Raw genomic sequence first — 21,927 nt, forward strand, 5'->3', positions numbered from 1 at the left:
TAAATACAACTGTGTATCATCCACATAACAATGGAAATTTACAGAGTGATTTCTAATGATGTTACCTAAAGAAAGCATATATAGAGTAAATAGGATTGGTCCGAGCACAGAACCTTGCGGAACTTTAGTACGTAAGGATGATTCATCGTGAATATGAACAAACTGAAAACGATCAGATAAATAAAATTTAAACCAGCTTAGTGCAGAACCTTTTAGGCCAATTAAGTGTTCCAGGCTCTGTCGCAGAATTTGATGGTCAATTGTGTCAAACGCTGCACTACGATCTAATAAAACAAGTACAGAGATGAGTCCTTTGTCTGAATCATTTGTAATTTTAACTAGTGCTGTCAAGTCTAAGAAGATCATGTATATTTGATTGTTTATCAGCTTGTTCTATTAAAGCTATATGATGTTTAAAGTAAGTGCAATGCTTAATTGCAAGACTTGAGAAGACTTATGAAGAATTTTATATAGATCTTTTTTTCAAAATTCAGCCGAACATATTTATATCTTTAGACACTTTGGCTTTCTCACAAAAATGTAAAGGGCAGGTCCGTCTGCATTCTTTTACGTGTTTTTCAAATGACTCAGCCGTTATCACAAAGTGGTGACGTAGGTTACAGAGCTGATTACCTATTCTGTCAAAGGAGTCTGGTGGCTGTTGACAGGAGCAGCATCAAAACACATTTTAGCCTTCTAAAGAAAAGGACCACCTTAAAGAAATCAACATCAGTTTAAGTGTGCACTTTATTTAGATTGTTTTAAAACTTCACCTTGCCGTCACACAACCCTTTTCAATGGTGAACTGAAGCTGTTATTTACGCTCTCTTCAAAGCCACCAGACGCCAGTGACAAAAACAGTAATTTTACTTTACCACACACTGGGAGTTGCTGGTCTACCAGGACTCGACTGTTTTGTTTGTTATGTGGCTTGCGGGAACGAATACTTAATATACTTAAACCAAAGTTTACATCTGTACGTTTGAACATAGTTTTTTTTGAAGCACGGGATGAGTTTTTAGTGACATTGGGGTTTAGGAGGTTTTATGAGGAGCATTTCTTACAGAATGCTTCACAGGGAAAAGAAAGCAAACAAAAGCACAGCAAATGCAAATACAGCGAAAACAGTGAGACAATCAAACGCAGGAGATCAGCTGTTAGCTGTAAAAACACCTCCACCTGTCTATGTGTGTGTCTCCTCCTCAGGTGATCTCGAGTTTCCTGTACACCCTCTACACTGAGCTGTATGTAGCCGGCGCCGTGATCGCTCTCTTTGTGGAGGTCAACAGTGTCACCCTCCACCTGAGACTGTTGCTGAAGCTGGCGATGGCCCACTCTTCCTCCTTGTACTACATCAACAAATTCGCCAACATCCTCACCTACGTCACGTTTCGTCTGAGTGCCCAGTTCTACCTCACCTGGTACATCGTCCACAACTACTCCTGGCTGGACCACGGCTTATTCTTCCTCATCTGCCTGATGGTGATGAATATTATGATCCTGATTTATTTCTACCGCCTGATCCGTGCTGACTTCTTTCCCCGGAGTCAGAAATCTGTGGGACAGAACGGGATGCAAAACAGCAACTCCAAAAGGTTTCCCTGTGATTGACTGGGGAAGGTCTACAGAACTATACTGTGTTTATATTCAGAGTGGGAGTTTACACATTTTGTCCAACTGACACCATTCCTCTTGACAACTGGGTCCTTGGTTGTGTATCACTACCAAAGGAAACCCCTCCCCAAAACAACTTTTGGTGGAACAAGATGAAGTCTTGTTCTGAGATGTTGGGAAGTCAGAAATTTGGCGTTTCACAGGAAAAAAACACAACGCAACACCACTTTAACTGAAGCCAACATTCTGGGATAAACTCTTGTGACATCTCTCATGCCTTTGATATGTTACCACTGTTACTTTACATTTGAAACAGATTTTCAGTGTCATGTGTTGTGTAAAGGAGTAGGTCAACATTTGGGGAAATAGTCCATGTATAGGTGATTTGTAATACCACTCTTATGTCTCTAATGTAAATATGAAGCTACAGTCAGCAGCCCATGAGCATAGCTTAGCATAAAGACTGGAAACAGAGGAAAACAACTAGCCTTAATCTGCAGATCCTGTAAAACCACAGCTTTATTTTCCACACTTAGGTTCTTATCCAGATTATCACAATCAAGATATAACAGTGATCTTAAGAGGTGCTGACAGGTGTTAGCCCAGCTAGCTGTTTCCTCGTTTCCAATCTTTTTGCTAAGCTAGGCAAGCTAACCACTGTTTTAGCTTCAGTTTACTGATACGTAAGTGGCATCAATCTCATCTTAAATCTCTGCAAGAAAGCAAATAAGCATGAAGGCTCATTTAAACTCCCTTGACATATGAAATTATGTTAATTTCAAATGTCGTAACCGTCACTGCCCACATACTACCATGAGTCCTTTATGTTAGCGCAGATACAGCCACTAGATGGCACCAGAGGGCAAAGTCAAAGGTTTCTGTCAACGGTGGAGGAGGTCATAATAACGTACCTTTCAACAGAGGCAGCGTTGTAGTTGGCGCTGCTCTGTGAGTCCATTAAATGCATTGCGACATGTGGACACAGAATCGTTTCACTATATCACCGATTTGTTCCATTCTGCCATATTTAACCTTCTGCAACCCTGTGTCCCCATATGAGGACATTACATTTTGGGATTGCTCCACAAGTTAGACATGTTGTCCTTGTATGTCGACAGTTTTATGTGCCATCTTGTGGTAGCCAAAGCATAATACGTTAATCCATTTAAAATCAAGGTTGCAGCCATCTCTGCCAAGTCAATCTACAGCAGATCCTGACACAATAGTAGTGCCAAACCTGATCAGATGTTATTGTTGAAACTTGTTTGTAAGATGCTGTTAATCAAAAAGTAACTGTTTTGTTTGAAGACACGGGTGTCGTTGTGTCCTACAGTTGTGCCTCACTTGAACAGCACTACGCTGCCCCCATGATTACTGGTGGCACTGCTCTGTTTCATCCATATGCGTAAGCTTACAGAAAACGTGAACACAGAGTACTGACAGGAGGCTGCATCCATGTCCGTATTTGTATCTACTGTAGAGCATAAATAAGCCTTAATTCCCAAATGCGTCAAACTATTCCTTTAACCCATCAAAAAACCTGTGTGATAGATACTTCAACACATACATTTGAAATGTGGAATCCCATTATGCTGTTGCTAACAGCCTTAGCTGACACCCTAGCTATATGTTGCCATATCTTTAACATTTGCATGGAGAACAGCGTTTGTATGTATATCCTTGCCTGTGTGAACATCTGACGTTTTCTGACATTGGATTTAAAATTTCAGCAGCAACAGACTCACATATGAATTAACGTGTGTGTACAGTGCACTCTCTCCTCTCTCTGTGTCTCTATGATGCTAGTTGGAGTTGGTAAGTTGGCAGGTACACAGGAGAATTTATGGTCCTTTTATGGTTCTGGCATGAAATCTGTTGGTATTTGACACAGGTGGAGCTGAAGCTGGATCTTCCTGCCGTTTAACAGTCTGATAATTGAGCTCATCAGCAGGTGGACACCCTGAGAAACCCTTTATAAAGAGCAGGCAGCAGCACAATCAATACTGATATTGATTATCACCTGTAATTAGACCTGATGTAGAGCAATAGAGGAATATCCCCATGGTGTGTAACTTTTTTTGCTTGTTTGCATTGTGCATTTGCAGAATAGATCCCTTTTTAAAAGTATCTTCCCCTTCCTCTCTTTCTCCAAACATGAACACACAGAGTTTTTGTAAATACTCAAATGTGCATTCCTTTTTGATACATTTTAATTGTTAATACTTAAGTAAACACCATCACTTGACCAAAAATGCTAATTTCCTCAACATGCCATAAATCATACATGCTGACAGTGTCTTTTGTAAACCTAACATTTCATTTTCTATTTCAGCCACACAAAAAAAAGAAATGGAAAGAGGTCAGAAGTGTCAGATCTGTGTTGCAGTGAATTTACCACAGTGCCTTTTCAAAAAGAGTGAAGCACAGATAAGGATAATGTATGACTATGAAGTAGAGATATAATGCAGACTGATGTGTGTATGCTTTTGTGAAAGGTGGGTCAAATTTTTGAGACAAACATACAGTAAATTAATTTGACTGTGACCTCATTAATGTGTAAAGTATCTTGTAATAACTGTTTTGTAGGAGCCCCATATTTTGGATGATTGCGTGATCCCACAAATTAAAAAAAAGTATTAAAAATCACTGGAGTGTCGATTTATATTTTTGGGATATGTACTCCACTGTTGAAGGGAGGTTTGGTGTATTTTTTTTCTCTGTTTTACATTCATACAGTTGCACCTGAGATGTCTGGCAAAGCAAAAGTCAGATACTGTTTTGTCAGGTCATGTAGTAAAAGTACCAGTACAACAATGTACGAATACTCCATTACAAAAATCCTACTTGAGTAAAAGTATTATTGGCAAATTATACTTAAAATAGAAATACTCGTTCTGCATAAAAAATGTGACTGATACATTATCAGATTGTTAATCGTGATGCATCAGTGTGCATCAGTTATTACTACTTTATATTCAGTGAGGTAGTTTAGTCCAGTGGTTCCTAATGTAGGGGTCGGTACCCTCTAAAGGGTCACTTGAATAATCTGAGGAGTTGTGAGACAATAAAGGAGAGGGGAAAGGACTTTTGGTTTCAAATTTTGTTTTTCAAATAGGGGACAAAATTCACTGTCCTCTTTTTATGTAAAACTGTTTTAAAGTTCAGCAACTTCAGCAGCAATAAAACGCTGTTGAGGAAACATATAAAGAAGAAATTTCTGACCAAAAACATCAACTTTGAAAAACACTCACTTGAATCCAAACGTAGCAGATGAGGCCTTGTGTTATTTTTACAACTGTACATGTATTTCGAAACACAGTTAGGGCTGTGGATTTTGCTCCCATCTTTTACAACAAAGTCATGTTAGAAAGGGATCTATTGATAGTCAGTTTGGAGACCAAAAGCTGTTATTTTACACTCAGTGGCCACTTCAATAGAGACACCTGTGCAATGTAATGCAATTGCTCTGCCATAAAGTCTACTTTCATGATGACTATAATCATCAATTTTTGCTGACACTAATAACTGGCTGCTGCAGGCCACTAAAGTAGACGTAAAGAAACTTGACCCTATGCTTTAATCCTTTACAATGTGCTGTATTTTAAAACATAATCATGTTTTTTTTATGTTAACCTGAAAAGTAACCAGTATCTACAGCTGTCCCATAAATGTGGTAGAGTAAAAATTGCAATATTTCCTTCTGAAACGTAGTGCTCAAAGGTAACCGGGCAGTGCTTGGTGACCATACAGGGGACAGTATATTGCATTACATGTTCAGCATGTTAAACCTGTACAACAATAACTGCTTGTCACCTCACAAAAGATATTAGTAGGGCAATAAGTAATAAGAAATGTATATGATAACAATACCAAAGATATAAATATTATAAGGTTAGTGTTATTTTTATTTAATGTTATATATCTTATATGATATGTTAAAGACTTTTCTTGGACATGTGTCTTTCACTATTGTAAGGAATGCCAAGTAGTATATTGTTGATTAGAGCGCCCTCTGCTGTCGAAATATTTAACTGATGACAAGAAACAATAAAACAAAAAAAGTTATAGTTTCTCCTCTTAGAAATACAGGTACGAAAATATCGCTTGTGTGTAAGAGTGTGTACTCACAGTTGCTGTCAGTGTCGTCAGGAAAGGGAAACATTATGATGTTTTGTAGGAGAAAATTGTTATATTGAATTTTTTGCAGACGGTTTTACTGATATTCTTATATATAACATGATATAATAAGGAGGTAAGAAAAGGTGTAATAGAGAGGCATAAATAAATGTGCATAGATAGGAAGAAGAATACAACAAGGGTAAACAATAACGTGTCTATTTGTTTTACATTTTCAGATCCATATTTATATTCTCTCCTGATTTCCGATCGTTCCTCATTTCCTCCAGCAGGGGACCGAGCAGAGGAAATCTGGGAGGAAAGAAAAAAAGAAATCCAGGGATCTGAGTCAGCAGCTGCTGCGGCTTCAGTCTGTGCCTCCTCCTCAACTTCCGTGGATCGATTTCAGCTCTGATCAACATTAAATCCACACTTCAGTGTTTATCAATGGACATGAACGAGTTTCCATTACTCTAAGAAGCATCATTGGAAGGAAAAAAGAAGCGGAAACACAGAGGAGAGAGAAGCCTGTGGTTGATGAGGTAACTCAAACACGCTGTTTTTTAAAGTTTAATTTGGTCACATGCGCGACTTTAACTTGTATCTCTCATTACTTGTATGTTTACATAGATAAAAGGATACTGAACTTAGTGTTTGGATGCAAAATGGAGTTTTAAAGTGACCTGGTTTCAGTTTTGTGTCTGACCAAACCAAACTCTTTCTCCTCTTCTCCTCCTTTTACGTTACCAGAAGCTTTGATGAACAAGAGGATTAAAACAGATCGACACAGTAAGTGGATCAACTCTGATTACAGTTGTCTGGTCTGGCTCTGCATGTGCTCATGTTGCCACACAATGGATCACAATTATTTTCTCTCATTACACTTTATTGTTTGACTTGGAGCTGTGCCTGGCTCTCTCTGTAGTCTATACCGTGTCCATACTCTTGGGGGGTACAGTCTATGTTCTGGTTGCCTGGGGAAATACAACAGATATAAAGATGACAGGAGGAGAAAATGAGCTTATTCATACCACATTCATAGAAACTAATACAAAGTGTTGTTATGCTGTTTGAAACTAACATTTTAAATACAAGATAATGATTTGGTACTTGGACTTTGGTAACTTATTCTTTACTAATTACGTATGCAAACTTAAATACAATTAAAGATCTTTGCAGTCAGTTTAGATCAGTTGAGATACTTTTTGTATCACATGAGGTAATCATTTTTGTAGCAAAACAACAGAAAAACAAAAACATCAGAGGACAGCTAACAATGAAGCTGCAACTAATGAATATTTTCATTATCAAATAAATAAATAAATAATAAATACATTTAGTTTAGTTTATTTGCACATACATGTAGAGAAAATACAGGAAAAAGAAATTAAAAGTTAAAACATTGTGCAGGAGAGGTCAGAAACCAAAAATTGCTTATGAAGACACCTCCCCTATTAAATTACAACAATCATAAGAAAAGGATAAAAGTTCCAGACTAAGAAGTATTACAAAATTGTTTAAGATGTACAATTTACAACAACAAACACAAACAAATTACAAATAAATCAATGAGGTGTTAAGAGTCTTTGCAAATAAGAGTCCTTTTCAGATGTTTTTTGAATAACAATAATGTCAATGATGATTGTAGAGATGGATGAAGGTTGTTCCAAAGAGATAGTCCTCTGTATTTCAATGAATATTGACTAAGAGAAGTCCGACAATATGCAAGATAAGCTGTCTGTTTTGTTCAACCAACAGTCCAAAAACTGAAAGATGTTCAAGTTAATATTCAAGAAGACTCCGAAAACCAGTTCATATTAACATTTGAGCAGTCTGATACGTTTGGGGGGGTTTAGCTTGTAAGGGATACAAAAACAATCAGTTAATTATTACAGTAGTTTCATATTAAGAGTTTCAGCTGTAGAACTGAAGCAGTGATTCTCTTTTTTTTTAGTTACTCTTTATGCCATAATTCTGCTTTAGTTCAACATATGTAATATGACAGAAAGATCATTTTCAACACTTTCAATCATTAATTACTTGTTACAAAGTTACAATGAAAAGTGGCAAACACTCTATTTCCATGGGCTGATTTTGAGACAATGGGCCCCTGGGCACAGGTATGCAATAGGACCCACCACCTCCTCTATGTAGGTGCAAGACACACAGACTTTGTGACAGCTTTGCCTCTTCTATTGTTGTTATATTGCATTTCTTTGTATGCATCTTTTTGTCCTTTTGTTTTGTGTCTCATTGTGGTTGTTTTGGCCCTTTTGCATCCCTTTGTGGTCATTTTGAGCCTCTTCTTGGTCAGTATGTGTTCAACTCAGTAACATTCTGTAGGTGAAGGCCAGGGGGACCCTGACAGTTTGGGCCCCTGGGCTTGTGCTGGTAGGCTCACTCAGGAATCCAAAAGGTTCTGCTGCTTTTTGTCTGTTTTATACCTAAGTTTAATATCTGTGGGTTTGGACTGTTGGTTTGGCAAAAAAGTTATTAGATACTCAATTTACAATTATATGTAATGCTATAAAACAGAGAAAAGCATTCATTTAACATCTTGTAAATTTTATTCTCCATAGAAACAGGAAAATGAGCAGCAGGTCTCATGTATATAATGATTGGGCCATAAAATCATTCACTGCAGTCTAAATATTATAAAGAAACAGATTCAACTAGTTAAAATGGCAGATTATTTATGCTGCTGTCTTTCTCTCTCTGTCCAGCTCATCACATGTCCCTCTGCTAAACATTTACCACAAAGCTTCATGTCTGTCCGAGTTTCAGCCATGAGTGTTCTTCCTCCTGTCCGAAGGGACCGCATCATCGCTCAGCTCCCTCAGGTAAAATCATCTACTCTTATCAAAGCCTAGTTGTCCACCATCAGTCTAAAACAGCCTCACAAGTCCCCTTTTTCCTCTTGTAGTATTTCAAGAAAGAGGCAGCTCTTCACACGAAGGAGGATTTCAACAATAAAGTGAAGACGGCCTGCCAGGAGCAGCGCACCGGCACTGTGGGGTGAGAGCAGGAACCAGCAGCCAGATGATACTGGATTTGGTGTTTTTGTGGCATTTATTCACTTGGTGCTGTCTTCTTTTATTCCTCTCAGCAGATTTAAAATCTCTAAGGTCATTGTTGTGGGCGACCTGGCTGTGGGGAAAACATGTCTGATTAATAGGTAAGCTCAAACACACATCAAACACCGTCACTGGTGCAGCTCTGGAAAATAAATAACTGAAAAAGTAATAACTCAGCTTCAAGGAAGCAAGAGTTCTCTGCATCACTTATTTAGAAAGTGTAGAAATGTTAAACCTGCATTAAAATACACACTGTAATAGACAGTATGATACATATAATAATATAACTCTCTGAAAGGCCCAACGAGTACTTTTACCGTAATACTTAAAGTAGCATTTGCCTTTGAAGTATATTGAATGAGGAACTTCTAACAGGCTATCTTTACTCTGCTACTCTTGCTACCTTTATTTAAAAGTCCAGTGTGTAGGATTTAGGGGGATATAATGGCAGAAATGAAATATAATGTAACAAGTATGTTCTCATTAGAATATATTCACCTAAAAATAAAAGTCTGTATTTATAACCTTAGAATAAGCTGTTAATATCTACACAGGGAGCGGGTCCTCGTCCACGGGGTCCACCATTTTACTATCGTGTTTCTACAGTAGCCCAAAATAGACAAACCCAACACTGACTTTTGATAGGGCCATTTGCATTATTGCATCGGCCACTGTACTTAACAGCCCCTCTGTGACCAGCCGAACGGCATCAGAAAAACACAGATCTCTAACATGAAACTGCTTTATTCAGTGTTTTTTTCTGGTTGTAATCAGCGGATAATGAACATTGAAGTAATCCTAGATTCCACTAAATCCACACACTGCTAAGTAAAATACATGAGTACATCTTCCACCACTGGTCATGGTATATACAGTATGTACTAAGCCTTTTTATTAAAATAGATGTAGCGGTTTCATGAGGAAAGTATGAATATTTTAAAAAATGCCATCGAAATCTCACAACCCTTTTAAAGGACCACTTCACCCAAATTTAAAAGAAACATATATATTAATATATATATTTCCTCACAACCTCTGGTTGTATCTGGTTGTGCAGAAAGATTAGAAGTCATTTGTTCAGAATTAACTAAAATTTTTCCATCCCAGTGTTCCAAGCATTAAACATTAGGTTTAAGGCATTTAAAAAGGCAAGTGGCTTGCTTAAAAGGCTGTGACTAATCCACAGAACATGCTATCAGCAGTTTTCATTGTAACTGTACTTTGTACTGAAAAAATAGTCCCTAAAATACTGTATATTTTTCTGTTATTATGGTAAACCAACCCTTTAAAAAAATTGCTGGATCCAAATGTTATTTTATCAGATGGTAGCCAGATGTGAATAGTTTAATGTTTTACTTAAATCTTTAAGATTTTATTGAGATATCAGACAAATTAGATCAAATATATGACCTCCTTCATTCAGATAAATACTGATGTCATTTTTTTCATGTTTTCAGATTTTGTAAAGATGCTTTTGATAAAAACTACAAGGCAACGATTGGTGTTGACTTTGAGATGGAGCGCTTTGAGGTGCTGGGTGTTCCTTTCAGCCTGCAGCTGTGAGTCTAATGTCTTCATTATTACACATAAAACAAACAAGTAAAATGAGTGTGTCTGATGTGACGTTGCTCACACCTCTGTCTCTATGTTACAGCTGGGACACTGCAGGCCAAGAGAGGTTCAAGTGCATTGCTTCTACGTACTACAGAGGAGCCCAGGGTGAGAGATTTGTGTGTTTCAGGGCAGCAGATAAAGAATGCACTGAAGTCTGTCCTCTTTTCATGGACAAAATGTCAGGGGGAAATAAAAAAGCTTTGTGTTCGTTACTGGAATTCTTGTCTCTTAAAACTGTTGATGTCATGTTTTCTTTTCCTCCAGTTGTGATTATTGCATTTGATGTAAATGACGTCGCCTCTTTGGGCCATGTGAGGTAAGCTTATTCATTATGAGCATAGTGTTGGGTGCAGGTTTTCATCTCAGCTGGAGAACTTAAACTTGGCTTATTCTGTCTGCAGGCAGTGGCTCGAAGATGCCCTGAAAGAGAACGACCCCACCGCCGTCCAGCTGTTCCTTGTTGGCACAAAGAAAGACCTGAGCGTACGTTTTTTTTACTGTTTAAAGTGGACGTGCCTGTGAACCTTTACTGGAGTCAAATGTGAACTGTTTGGATTATTGCCAGCAGCACAAAGCGTTTGTGTCCCAGCCCAAACCTCAGGAATGTATTTTCCTCGTCCTTCACTTCATGAGACTCCAAAGCTTTTCTGATAGAGGCTGAAATTATGGTCATAAAGATGTAAACTGTATTTCAGTAGTGGTTGGAAATATAAAGCAAAATTGTTCTTTTTCAAGAAGTTTGTAGTTTTTCTTGAACTTTCAGAAATGTGTTTCCTCTTTTACTTTACTGTGATTTTTGCAGAGATGATAGGAGCATGCTGAGACGTAGTATTAAGTGATTGTCTATTTGGATTTGCTGATGCTGTTGCCTTTTTAATCCCTTAAAAAACAACACATTAGATTACTGGATTACTACTAGAGAGCTTCTCATGTCCCTGAGTCATTCCTTCGCAATGGAATAAAATATTCCAGTACTCTTATTGCCTATGAAAAACAGTAACATTTCATAGTGTTTAAAACTTCTGAGCTGAACGATTGGTCAATTAACAGAAAATCAGTTGTCAGCCATTTCAAACAAAAATACAAAAACATCCCTTTCTCTGATTTCTTAATTGTGAGGATTTGCTATTTCCTTTGTCTTAAGTGACAGAAAACTGTTTATATTTGCATTTAAAGTGTTAGTTGCCCAAAACAGGCAATTAAAAGGCCTTACCTTGGACTGTAGGATAATATAATAGGCATTTCTAATTAGTCCCACAATTTTGTTACACGAAACAAATTATCAGTTAAGCAGGAAAATAACTGTCAGATTAATCAATAATGAAAACGAGTTGCAGACCTTTTGTGTTTAATGTGATTCCATTATATCTAACTTTGCCTCTGGTCTCTCTGACAGTCTCCTGCTCAGTACTCTCAGATCGAACAAGACGCAATCAAAATAGCACAAGAGATCAGCGCAGAGTATTGGGCTGTGTCATCACTGACAGGTAAGGGTTTTATGTTTTAATGCAGTAAAATGAACAGTGGCAGTAACCCCAATGTTGACTCAGGGACTGTTTGGAAATTATTAGTCGGGGAGGTGGGGTCAGAAAAGTGGGAGGGTTATAACATTTTTCTTTTTGTTTTGTTTTTTAATAATTTTTTCACTTTAGTATTTTCTTGCAGATCATGTTGCGTTGCAAAATGTGAGAAAGTTTCAGAAGCAAAACTGCTATTACTTTTTGTCATGGAAAATGTTACGCAACTCTTAAAGCACTTCTGTTGCTTGAATCTGCATGAAATGCTTCCAGTTGAAGGAAATGTAAAAACACTGCAGAAGAAAATATCTGGTTCTCTATTTGGGGCCCAATAGTTGGGCACCTTAATTCACCATCTAATTACTGAAGTCCCTACTGTGAGTCACCATGTCTTGTTATTCTTGGCCATATTTCCTTTCTGTTTATGTAATAGGCTAAATGCCTTTTTTTTTTTTTTTTTTCTTTTTTTTTGTATTTGGTTTGAATATGTTTGTTAGTCTATTTGTATATGTAATTTTTTCGAGATGAAAATTAGAAATAATATATTTTTAAAAAAAAAAGAAAACATCTGGTCCTATGATAAAAAGTTGAAGGTACAAGCCTGTGCATATAAAAACTATGATTCTAACTATGATGACCATGAATTTCAGCAAGAAACATCCCATAATTAGGTTATAGTTCTTTCATGTGTGCCACTAAGAGAGGTTGGGAGCTAAAGATTACTGAAATCTAAGCTAGAAAACGGTTTTATACACAACATTTTGGGGTCAACTTTGGTTGAATTTAGCAACTGTGGCACCATGTTTGTTGGTGACTGCAACAATGAAGCTTTTTGAATTGGCTGCTGCTCTGACTTGATTCTTCTCCATGGCAACAGCAGCTGAGGCTCGCCATGCCAAAATGATGGACGGATAAATAATGATTTCTCAAAAAAAAACTTAATAATTAAAACTGGTGGTACCGTAAATATACATGGTTGTTTCATTATCTGGGAAGGTCCTATGTTTCTTTGTTAAGGATGTTGTTGAGAAAAAAAATTAAATGGAAATAAAGATTAATTATTAGGTCTGTGTATAACAGGACACTGTAACTGTTAAGTTCACCATACATTTGACAACTGCTAATTCCCCTCATGTGGGATTTGGGCTGTATAAAATCAATTATAATATTGTTAATATTACGATACTTAAATCAGGGATGAGTAGAGACATTTCGGAGAAGGGTGTGGCAGATTTTTTCAAAATGAAAGTGAAGATCAAAAGCTAATGTTAATAATCCTAGAGAGAGTCTTGCTTTTTTTTTTTTTAACAAAAAAGGTCAGACATAAGTTTCAGCCCTCCTCCCCACCCCAGTAATTTTGGCACAGTCCCTTACTGATCTATATATTTGTTTTTCATTCTGTAGGGGAAAATGTCAGAGAGTTTTTCTTTCGAGTTGCATCTTTGGCGTTTGAGATCAACGTCCTCGCTGAGTTGGAGAAAAGTGGAACAAGACAAATTGGGGGCGTTGTCAGTGAGTATCCAAACTCTCTGTAATCACGAGCTGTCACATTTGTCACACAGTTTTAACACCCAGCTGTTCATTTGTTTCAGAAATTAACAGCAATTCAAACAATCTGTACGCTGCATCAAAGAAGAAACAGCCCAACTGCTGCCAGTAAGGATGGAAGTATAGAGTCAAAGGTACAGACTGCAAATGAGGGAAAGACTGGAGGGATTTCTGTGGTCAAAGCAGAAGGAGGGACGCTGGAGTTTTACTTCCTGACATGTTTGAGTTCAGTTTTTCCTGGCCTGGAGAGAGTTTTCCTCTGTGGGATGTGGATTCTTGTGGTGTTGCTCAGTTTAACTTGTCTGGAGTTACAGAGTGACACAGCAATTAGCCACACAAAAAAATGACTGTTCTGTTCTGCTCCTGCAGAGATGCCAAAGAGTGACTGAGGAGGTTTTTAACATGGTGTTTGTGTCAATGCTTAAATATTCAGTCTTGCTGCTGTAGTTTGTTTAACAATTTCTGGTTCACCTTAAAGTCAGCTGTTTAAAATGACTGTTTTATGGTACTTCACCTCTTTTTAATACTGTAGATCAGAGGTTCCCGAGCCTTCTAGAAGAAGTAAAAATGTGCAGTAAATGACAAGAAAAGAGCAAAAAATAGAGGAAAGATTGAAACATTTTAAAGTCCCTCTCCGTACACATTTTTAAGTATACTAATATTTTGTTTAGCGTGGTTTTCCCACATAGCAGTTAAAAAAAACCCTCTGAAAAGGGGCTTGAAGCAGATCTACTCTTTCTCCCGCATTGAGAAATTTGCTTTCAATAAGTTTCACTTTCTCCAGCATCGCTTGCGCTAGGTTGACCAATGAAAGATCAGCACATATCTAAAAGGCTAGTGTTAGCGTTAAAGGAAACATCAGAGAGATTCAGTCATACATGTTTGAGCCTCAGTCAGACCCAGACACAGATGACGAGTATCATGTGCACCAAAATCGGTGACTAGCAGACATATCAGAATAGGAAGTGTAGTCAGCATCTTTTATTGGTGTTTTTTTTTTTTTAGCAGGGGCGGGGGACAAAAAAGAGTATTGCCGTATTTTACATGGCAATATTGAATGAAACACAGATGCCATTTATCACTTTTTTTATTCGCTAAATTATTAATATTGCAAATATAAATTAAACTCTTGGTAGCCTACTAGAATATTACCATCAATTGCTGTATCTGTCCACTAGATAGATGTCGCTGCAACAAAAATTATTGAAGTGAAATGGACAGACTGAAAAATGTATCTTATTAGAAAAAGTACGTATATGTTATCACAATGCTCAAAAACATATTGTAAGTATTATGATAATAAAGTATCGGAGGGTCTCTGGTGATTCGCACCCCTCTTTGTTAGCTTGTAGGCTAACTGGCAGTGGCTAAAACCGTGTTAATGGTTGCGAACACAATAGTATTTGCTATAACGGCATTTTTGGTAGATCGTGAAGCTCCCGAATCTGGTTTTCATCTAAAAACTGTGCACTCTGCCATGTTTGCTGACAAAACTTTCACTATGCTAATGCTAACTCTGCTCTCTGTACTGATGAGTCCACTGTGCGCTGGAGGTTTCAGGTGTCTTTGCTGGTGTTGTGTCAAAGTTTGTGACGCTGTCGATATTTGTTTCCCGTATTAGAAAGAGACTGGCTTTCATTTTAGTGACGTACCTAATCAAGCGTATGATTTTAGGAAAATATCCAGACATCGCCGCCTTCAGTAGAGGAATGTGAAAACACCTCTCTAGTAACAAACTTTTCACAGATACAAGTCGGTATAGTCAATGTCAGACATTTTGTGGACATAAACATAAGAAAGCACATTTTTGAGTGGAGGGGGACTTTAACAATTTCATGTAGCAGGAATATTTTTTCTGATTTCCTTATCCTGATAAGCCCTTTAAGTTATCTTGTGAGCCCTGTGCTGTGTGGGTCCCGACCTCAAGGTTAGGAACCATTGTTAGATGCAGACTTTTTTTAATCTACAGTGTATACTTCATAGGTACTTCTTGCTTTTTGTTTACAATCACATCAGTGACTCAATTGGGATTATCATTTTTTTTATATCAGAAACTGAAATAGTAATACTAATCATTTATTTTCTTTAAAATGACTCATGATGTGTTTTACATGTAATAAAAAGATTATAAAAACATTTAAATGTGATATTTCAGTTATTTAGTTGAAATCACAGTTCAGCTGTCGCAAAACAGATTTCAGTATATTAAAAAAAAACATGTTCCCCTTTGTCTTCTTTACTGAAGTTGTGAGAAGAAATCATGTTTTCTTGTTCAGTTGAAGCTTTTGAAGAAATCGAGATACTTCCGGTCAACTTGGCTCTGGAGCTCTTCGGGGATGCAGTGAGAGAATTTGTAGTGTTCTTTGATCCACTTCCCACCTTCAGTGTTCTCGATGGCCACGGCGGCTACACCTGCCGGAAACAGTGTGTGATGTCTATTTTAAAATGCTGAGGATCTTTGAATTATGTCATCATTATTTAACCATCTAGACTGACCTACAACAGTGGCTCCCAGCCTCTCCACCAGCTTGATGGCAGCCTTCATAGTGCCTCCGGTTTCTATCCATTGGTCCACTATTAGCACCCTAATACCTACAGTGTTCACATGTTTAGCAAAGTCAAATGATAATCCTCTTTTAAAGTAAAGCATAGCAAAAAAAAAGAATTATAAACATATTAGACAATGTTAAAAAAAATAAATAGTTTGCTATAGTGTATCCAGTGCAAAATATAAAGCAAACAGCACAAATAACACAGTGGTACATAAAATTATTTGGCGTTTAAATGTCCAGATGTACAAATATAAATATGCACAAAAAAGAGTGAAGTAAATAATTAAAATTAAATCTAACATTAACATCTATCTCTTGGCTCAGTGTCTAATCCTACACTAAAGGACTAATTCAAACTGTAAAAAATAACTGAATAAATTTAACATATCTATAGATTAATAAATCTCTAATAGTAGTTTCCACACTTATAGCAAACAATTATTGGCAGAGAAAAAAAAAACTGGAATACAGGACTTAAATATCATTATCTTTGATGTATTAAAAATAAATAACAGAGAATCTAACTCCAAATTGATGCCCTTAATTTCTGATATTATGTCAAAGACACTCCTCCAACATCAACACCAGAGGGTGCTGTGTTACAGGGAATAAATGGACATGAAGTTGAGGAGCCCTGCAGTTTAAATCATGTGGGTTATGTAATGTAAAGTTAGTTTAAGACTATTAGGTCATTAATTGATTAGTTAATCGACAGAATCAGCAGCTATTAACATGATAAATTAAACATTTAAGTCATTTTCTGAGCAAAGATGCCAGATTTGTGTATGGTGGTAGCAGCTTCTCAGATGCGAGCTTATCAGATTTATACCTTTATTGGTCATCTGCAAATCTTTAGTTTATATGTTTAGATTCTGCTTATTATTTTAATTTTAATTTAATTTTTTTTTTGTAAAATGATGATCTAAGTAATCACTGAACCTGTGTATTGCTTTTCGTATGGACATTATCCAATTATAAGACTGAATATTTACATAAAAACACAAATAACACAAGTCTAAACTAACTTATACCCTTGTCAAGACTCATAAACTGAAGTGATGTGTCACATGCCTGAGGTGTCCAGACATCACCAGCTGTGTAAACATTCATCTCCTCAGGAGAAATAACTCACATGGTGAAAGAGTGAAGAGTAAAAGAAGATTAACCTGGTTTTAGCACATCCAGTCTTACTTCCATAGTTTTTTCTCTGCCTGTGTAGTCGCTGTAGGTTTGGTATTCAGTAGAGACACACAGGTGTCCTGCTTTGCGGATAGCCAGAAAACCTTTGCCAAGGGCATTGGCAAGAGACGCACCTGAAAAAAGAAATTAGCGGAAATATTCATCCACATCAACAGAATAATATCTTAGAGATAATCACCATCTGTGGCTAAACCTCAGTGTAAACTAGACCAAGAATGCTTTTGCACAGTGTCATGCCGTGTGCTATGACAGTATCTAAATTTAGTATATAAGGTCAGGGATTAGATTTCCAGATCTACTAGAAGAATAACAACCTCTTGGAATTAGTGTGACACACCAAGTGATAGCTCTTAAACTGCAATCTATACCCTTCTTGAAATGAATTAGTATGTGTTCTTACCAAGAATAAATCCCATTGAATCTATCCCGGCGACCAGGTCGATGGTGTCGCTGTGGAATGGGCTGAGAAGGTCTTTGACACAGTCTGCAAGAGCCTGACACGAGTGCAAAGACAGCAAATGCACAACATGCAAAGTGTGCACTGGAAATGCACACACCACTTGTATCTTTCTGCTATAAATGACTTTAATACTCCGTTCAATCAGAGAGAAGACAGTAAAAACACTATCAAGTAACTAGAAATCATCCCCTCCCTCCCTCCATACCTGGGAATTGCAGTAGAGTCTGGACGGGTCCAGCCAGGCAAACTTTGGTCCTTTTGTGTTGGGTGCCATCAGAGAAAGGTACCATCCTTTATGTCTGTCTGCAGGAGCGGCCAACACGTCCATTTGATAAACAACACTTCACGTCTGTGCTGTTCGAGGCAGAAACTGGGGTGAATGAAGCAGACTGTGAATGAGAGAGTGACCAGTCTCACAGTGGGGTGAATGGTGGGTGGGACGGAGAGGTCTGTTTATAACGCTGACCCAACCATTAGCTGACAAGCCCTGCAGTCAGCTAATGATTTGATGAGCAGTCTCAGCCTCATCGACCATTACAAGCAAACATATGTACTTCTGTCAGTACATCAGTTAGCAGAGCAATTCTTGCATTTGCCAAGGAACAGGAAATGCTTCACTGTCACATTGGTTTTCTTCTTAAGCTTAAATAAAGTTTCTTTTCCTTAATTTTGACACCATGCTCCGAGGAAGCTCTTTAAGCTGCTGTTTTTTGCATCCAGCTCCGTCTTGTTTTATGGTAGTGTGGGGAAAGTCTGTTTTCCATGATTTAGCTCACAACTCCTGTACATTTTACATCTCTGCCAACTATTGTCCAAAGCACATTACAGACTTTTACTTTCTGTAATGCATTTTTCTTGCACTACAGATAATCATTACTTCCCATTTATGGTGTGAGAATAGAAACTTACAGAGAGTTACGGTCTGTAACTGTCAAACTGAGATTGTTCTCACCTAAAAATAAGAATTATGGTGTGTTTGTTACCTTCAAATATGCTGTTTATATTTGTATACAGAGCGGCCCCTCTTCCACGGAGTCAGCCATGTTGTTTCTACAGTAGCCCAGAACGGACAAACCAAACAGCAACTCTCAATAGAGCCATTCGCAACTTTGCTTTTTCATGTTTTCACATCGGCCACTGTAGTTCACCTACATGCTTGACATAAATTGAAATTTCAGTTCTGCAACCTCACCGCTAAATTCCATTAAATTCTACGCACTGGACCTTTAAAATAGAGCCTCCTGTCACATGGAGTCTGTAGCGCTATGGCTCATTTTCTCACTTGTATTGTATTTAAATTTAACTGGTTATAAAACATGATGTTGGACGGATGTTTAAAAGCTGCTACGAAAAATGCTGCATTACTTTTTGAACTTGTTTCGTAGATCCCTGCTGTAAAGGATGGTTAAATGGAGAAAGTCTGACCACTGATCCTCAAAACATGTTAACCTTCCTGGTGTCCTTGGGTCAGTTTGACCTGAGAGAACAAAAGTTACACAGTGGACAGCATTACATTGTTAAGGTTATTTTTTCCCCCACATGCATGCCTCAGGTTGTTATCCAGAGCTGCTTCAGGTGTTCAGAGTCACCCGAGTATCGGTGTCTAAAAAAACTCAGCTTGTGATCATGTTCACAGCTGGGGAGACAAAATCCATTATCTTACTGTATTCCCAGTACATTCCCCAGTTCTCAGACTGGAAAGGTTCTTAGAGTTATTAAATAAACGGATCTGAAATTTCATCGCAGTTTTGTACAACAGATTTCAAGCTGAGTGTTCACCTCTCAGACAGCAGTGACTGTACTTTCCCACAGTGGTGTCTTGTGTATCGTGAACCCAATGAACTTACAATAAATGTATCAATGAGCCAGTGCTGGAGAAGCTTCCCCGGGCTAACCCCCCAAAGAAAGTATTATCTCCTCTATATGTGTATGTAGACCAAGAGCCTATTAGAAACTAAGCAAACAAACAATACATATTAAACAATAAAAAATATACTGTATATCTATGGCCTGTGCAAATTTGAAAATTTCAACTTCTACTCGTGCTTCACCCTGGATGGCNAACATGCAAAAAAGTAAGAAATCAGGAAGGGGGCAAACACTTTTTCACACCACTGTATATCTATGGCCTGTGCAAATTTGAAAATTTCAACTTCTACTCGTGCTTCACCCTGGATGGCTTTTACCTTTTCATTCTCTCTTACTCTGGTGCTCTCCAAATACACTCTTACACTTTAACATGTTTGCACACTTACAATATGTGCAATATAGAATGTTCTGTTCTTAAATCTAAATGTGTTCAAAAAACTATTTTGAATACAATTTGCTTCATTCTCAAGCTTTCGATAGCTTATCAGAGTGCTCCGTCTCACATCTCCATTATTTCTAATGAACTGTACATGTACTTTTTCTTCATCTGTTTTTGTAAATATGAATAAATGAATGTAATCCGAGCAGATATTGACATATAAACATGTCTGACTGATAGTGCTGCATGCTGATGGATTTCTCTCTCGAAGAAATGCTTAACTCTGCAGTAACAATTTCTGTTTTTAGCCACCAGATGTCAGCATAAACAGGCCGTAAACACATCACTGACACAGGCTATTATCACCTTTTAAGTTGATTTGATGAACTTGTGAGCAAACAGTTGCTTATTTACACATGCAGCTGGCACAGGGCAACATTGACATTGATTTGGAGTTGTGTTTATGTCCACTGCATGAATGCAAGTCTCTTTTAAGCTCTGTTTTTGGTGCTAAATGCTCAACAGTGTTTACCAGCTAGCTGCTAACTTCACTGTGGAGAAGCTGCCTGCTGAGGCCAAAGACAAACAGATGAGAGCTGTAAATCAAAACAGTGAAGACCACATAAAAATGAATAAATAACAGCAACAACTAAGGGATTTTATGTCATGCATCCAGAATTATATTAATCTCTAAATTACTCAGTACCACTGAAACCACACTTTTTCCTGTTGCCAGCAGGTTAAGTTAACTATACTACTATAATTATCAGTGTCTTTAGATTTAGCCCTCATTAGGATATTGATGCGGTAACTACATCCACTCTTAACTCTGCAAGACTCATTTTGCATCTGTAAACTCTGCACACACATCAGGACGATGCACTGAGCTCACACAGGTGTCCTAGATTCAGACACTGACTTTCTAACACATCCAGGGGGCGCTGTTCTGCAGCTAGCCTGACTGAAAGGAGAATTACCCAGTGGGATGCAATACAACACATATTTCATCAAGGGTCACCTTTCTGATTCACTGTGCGCTGTTTGTTGACTCCACATGGACTCAAAATATTTCCAGCAGCCTCATTTTGGGTTGCCTAAATCCCTCCTGCAGTCAGTGACCACTTTAATTCATGAGAACCCTTTTCTCTCCCCCGCCTCCCTCAAGATTTGGTCGAATGTTGCCTCTGGTGATTTTACATCATTTCTCTCCGCCTTCCAACAATCCGATTTCAGTGCCTTGAGTAGGCTGGATCTCCGCCTCTAGAGCTCCATAAGACCAGCCATGTGACAAAACACTGGGCTGATTAGAAACCCAACCTGAAAGGAGGGTTTTCTTTTCTTTTCTTCTCACTTGTTCGCAGATGCAGAGGAATTTGCTGTGCATCATTTTCTTAAGTCACGTGGGATTTTAGTTAGAATTCCTCTTAATAAACATAGGTCGGATATGATCAGACACAGATCTGCAAAACAAATAATGCATGGCACATATCTCCTGCTGCGTGCAGCAACAATGAATCTGCTGATTCATTAATTGAATGAATGAATGCTTTTATTATTGTGTCATGGATACTATGCCCACCACTTATATACAGTGGGTCAGATCCAGAATGCTGCATTTCCAAACAGCACAACAGTCCACAAATAAACAATTTCAATAATTTTCACAATGACATTTTCAGACCTTTATGTCTATAATAAAATCCAATCACAAACAAATCAAATGGTATATAAAAATGTAGAAATCAAAAAGAATACCAATTAAATACACCATATTGCCATACATGTGCAGGCTTTCGAGGCCGAGTTTGCACCTTGCACACTTCAAACTTGAACCTTTCCAATATCTGATCTGTGGCCTTCACCAGAGTATTTCAAGGTTTACTTTTATGGAAATCTAACCCACTGAAATTATACTGTAGTGTGTACAATACAAAACAAAATGGGACCCACTTCCCATCTCCCCAAACCACACAGCTCACCCAGT

The 21,927-nt window shown here is 37.8% G+C and overlaps 3 protein-coding genes across 5 annotated transcripts in view; 2 read left to right on the forward strand and 1 right to left on the reverse strand.

Moving 5' to 3' along the window:
- The window catches only part of tlcd1 (TLC domain containing 1), a 10,087-nt gene extending 5,815 nt beyond the window's left edge, over nt 1–4,272 (forward strand). Inside the window, exon 4 of the mRNA XM_050072188.1 lies at nt 1,207–4,272. Coding sequence (XP_049928145.1) covers nt 1,207–1,611 — 405 coding nt within the window. The 3' untranslated portion in view covers nt 1,612–4,272. The remainder of the gene's footprint in view (nt 1–1,206) is intronic.
- Nucleotides 4,273–6,042: 1,770 nt separating this feature from the next.
- On the forward strand, nt 6,043–15,619 carry rab34a (RAB34, member RAS oncogene family a). 3 transcript variants are annotated; one of them, XM_050073581.1, is made up of 12 exons: nt 6,043–6,272; nt 6,481–6,519; nt 8,454–8,570; nt 8,654–8,745; nt 8,837–8,905; nt 10,262–10,363; nt 10,459–10,523; nt 10,683–10,734; nt 10,820–10,901; nt 11,815–11,905; nt 13,340–13,447; nt 13,528–15,619. In XM_050073581.1, the coding sequence occupies exons 3-12, from the start codon at nt 8,496–8,498 to the stop codon at nt 13,593–13,595; spliced, it is 804 nt and encodes a 267-aa protein (XP_049929538.1). In that variant the 5' UTR covers nt 6,043–6,272; nt 6,481–6,519; nt 8,454–8,495; the 3' UTR covers nt 13,596–15,619. The 3 variants fall into 3 exon arrangements, with proteins under 3 accessions (XP_049929538.1, XP_049929555.1, XP_049929546.1); XM_050073598.1 differs by having other exon boundaries at nt 8,840–8,905; XM_050073589.1 differs by having other exon boundaries at nt 6,484–6,519.
- Nucleotides 15,620–15,746: 127 nt separating this feature from the next.
- On the reverse strand, nt 15,747–18,248 carry zgc:174895 (uncharacterized protein LOC100126024 homolog). The gene is made up of 5 exons (XM_050073611.1): nt 17,901–18,248; nt 17,636–17,729; nt 17,202–17,348; nt 15,980–16,075; nt 15,747–15,895 (listed from the first exon to the last, which is right to left on the reverse strand). Exons 1-5 carry the CDS (start codon nt 18,021–18,023, stop codon nt 15,756–15,758), a joined length of 600 nt encoding a protein of 199 aa, XP_049929568.1. The 5' UTR covers nt 18,024–18,248; the 3' UTR covers nt 15,747–15,755.
- Between the last annotated feature and the right edge of the window lie 3,679 nt (nt 18,249–21,927).

The sequence above is a fragment of the Epinephelus moara genome, chromosome 2 (assembly GCF_006386435.1).
Source record: "Epinephelus moara isolate mb chromosome 2, YSFRI_EMoa_1.0, whole genome shotgun sequence".
In the NCBI taxonomy this organism is placed as follows: Eukaryota; Metazoa; Chordata; class Actinopteri; order Perciformes; family Serranidae; genus Epinephelus; species Epinephelus moara.

Excerpts from the sequence above, each read along its gene's own strand:
- rab34a (XM_050073581.1), top strand. The coding sequence starts at position 8,496 with ATGTCTGTCCGAGTTTCAGCCATGAGTGTTCTTCCTCCTGTCCGAAGG. Across the intron at positions 10,902-11,814 it reads GCACAAAGAAAGACCTGAGC|TCTCCTGCTCAGTACTCTCA; the intron begins GTACGTTTTTTT and ends TCTCTCTGACAG. Across the intron at positions 13,448-13,527 it reads ACAAATTGGGGGCGTTGTCA|AAATTAACAGCAATTCAAAC; the intron begins GTGAGTATCCAA and ends CATTTGTTTCAG.
- zgc:174895 (XM_050073611.1), bottom strand. The coding sequence starts at position 18,023 with ATGGACGTGTTGGCCGCTCCTGCAGACAGACATAAAGGATGGTACCTT. Across the intron at positions 16,076-17,201 it reads ACTGGATGTGCTAAAACCAG|GTATTAGGGTGCTAATAGTG; the intron begins GTTAATCTTCTT and ends TGAACACTGTAG. Across the intron at positions 15,896-15,979 it reads GCTGGGAGCCACTGTTGTAG|GTGTAGCCGCCGTGGCCATC; the intron begins GTCAGTCTAGAT and ends TGTTTCCGGCAG.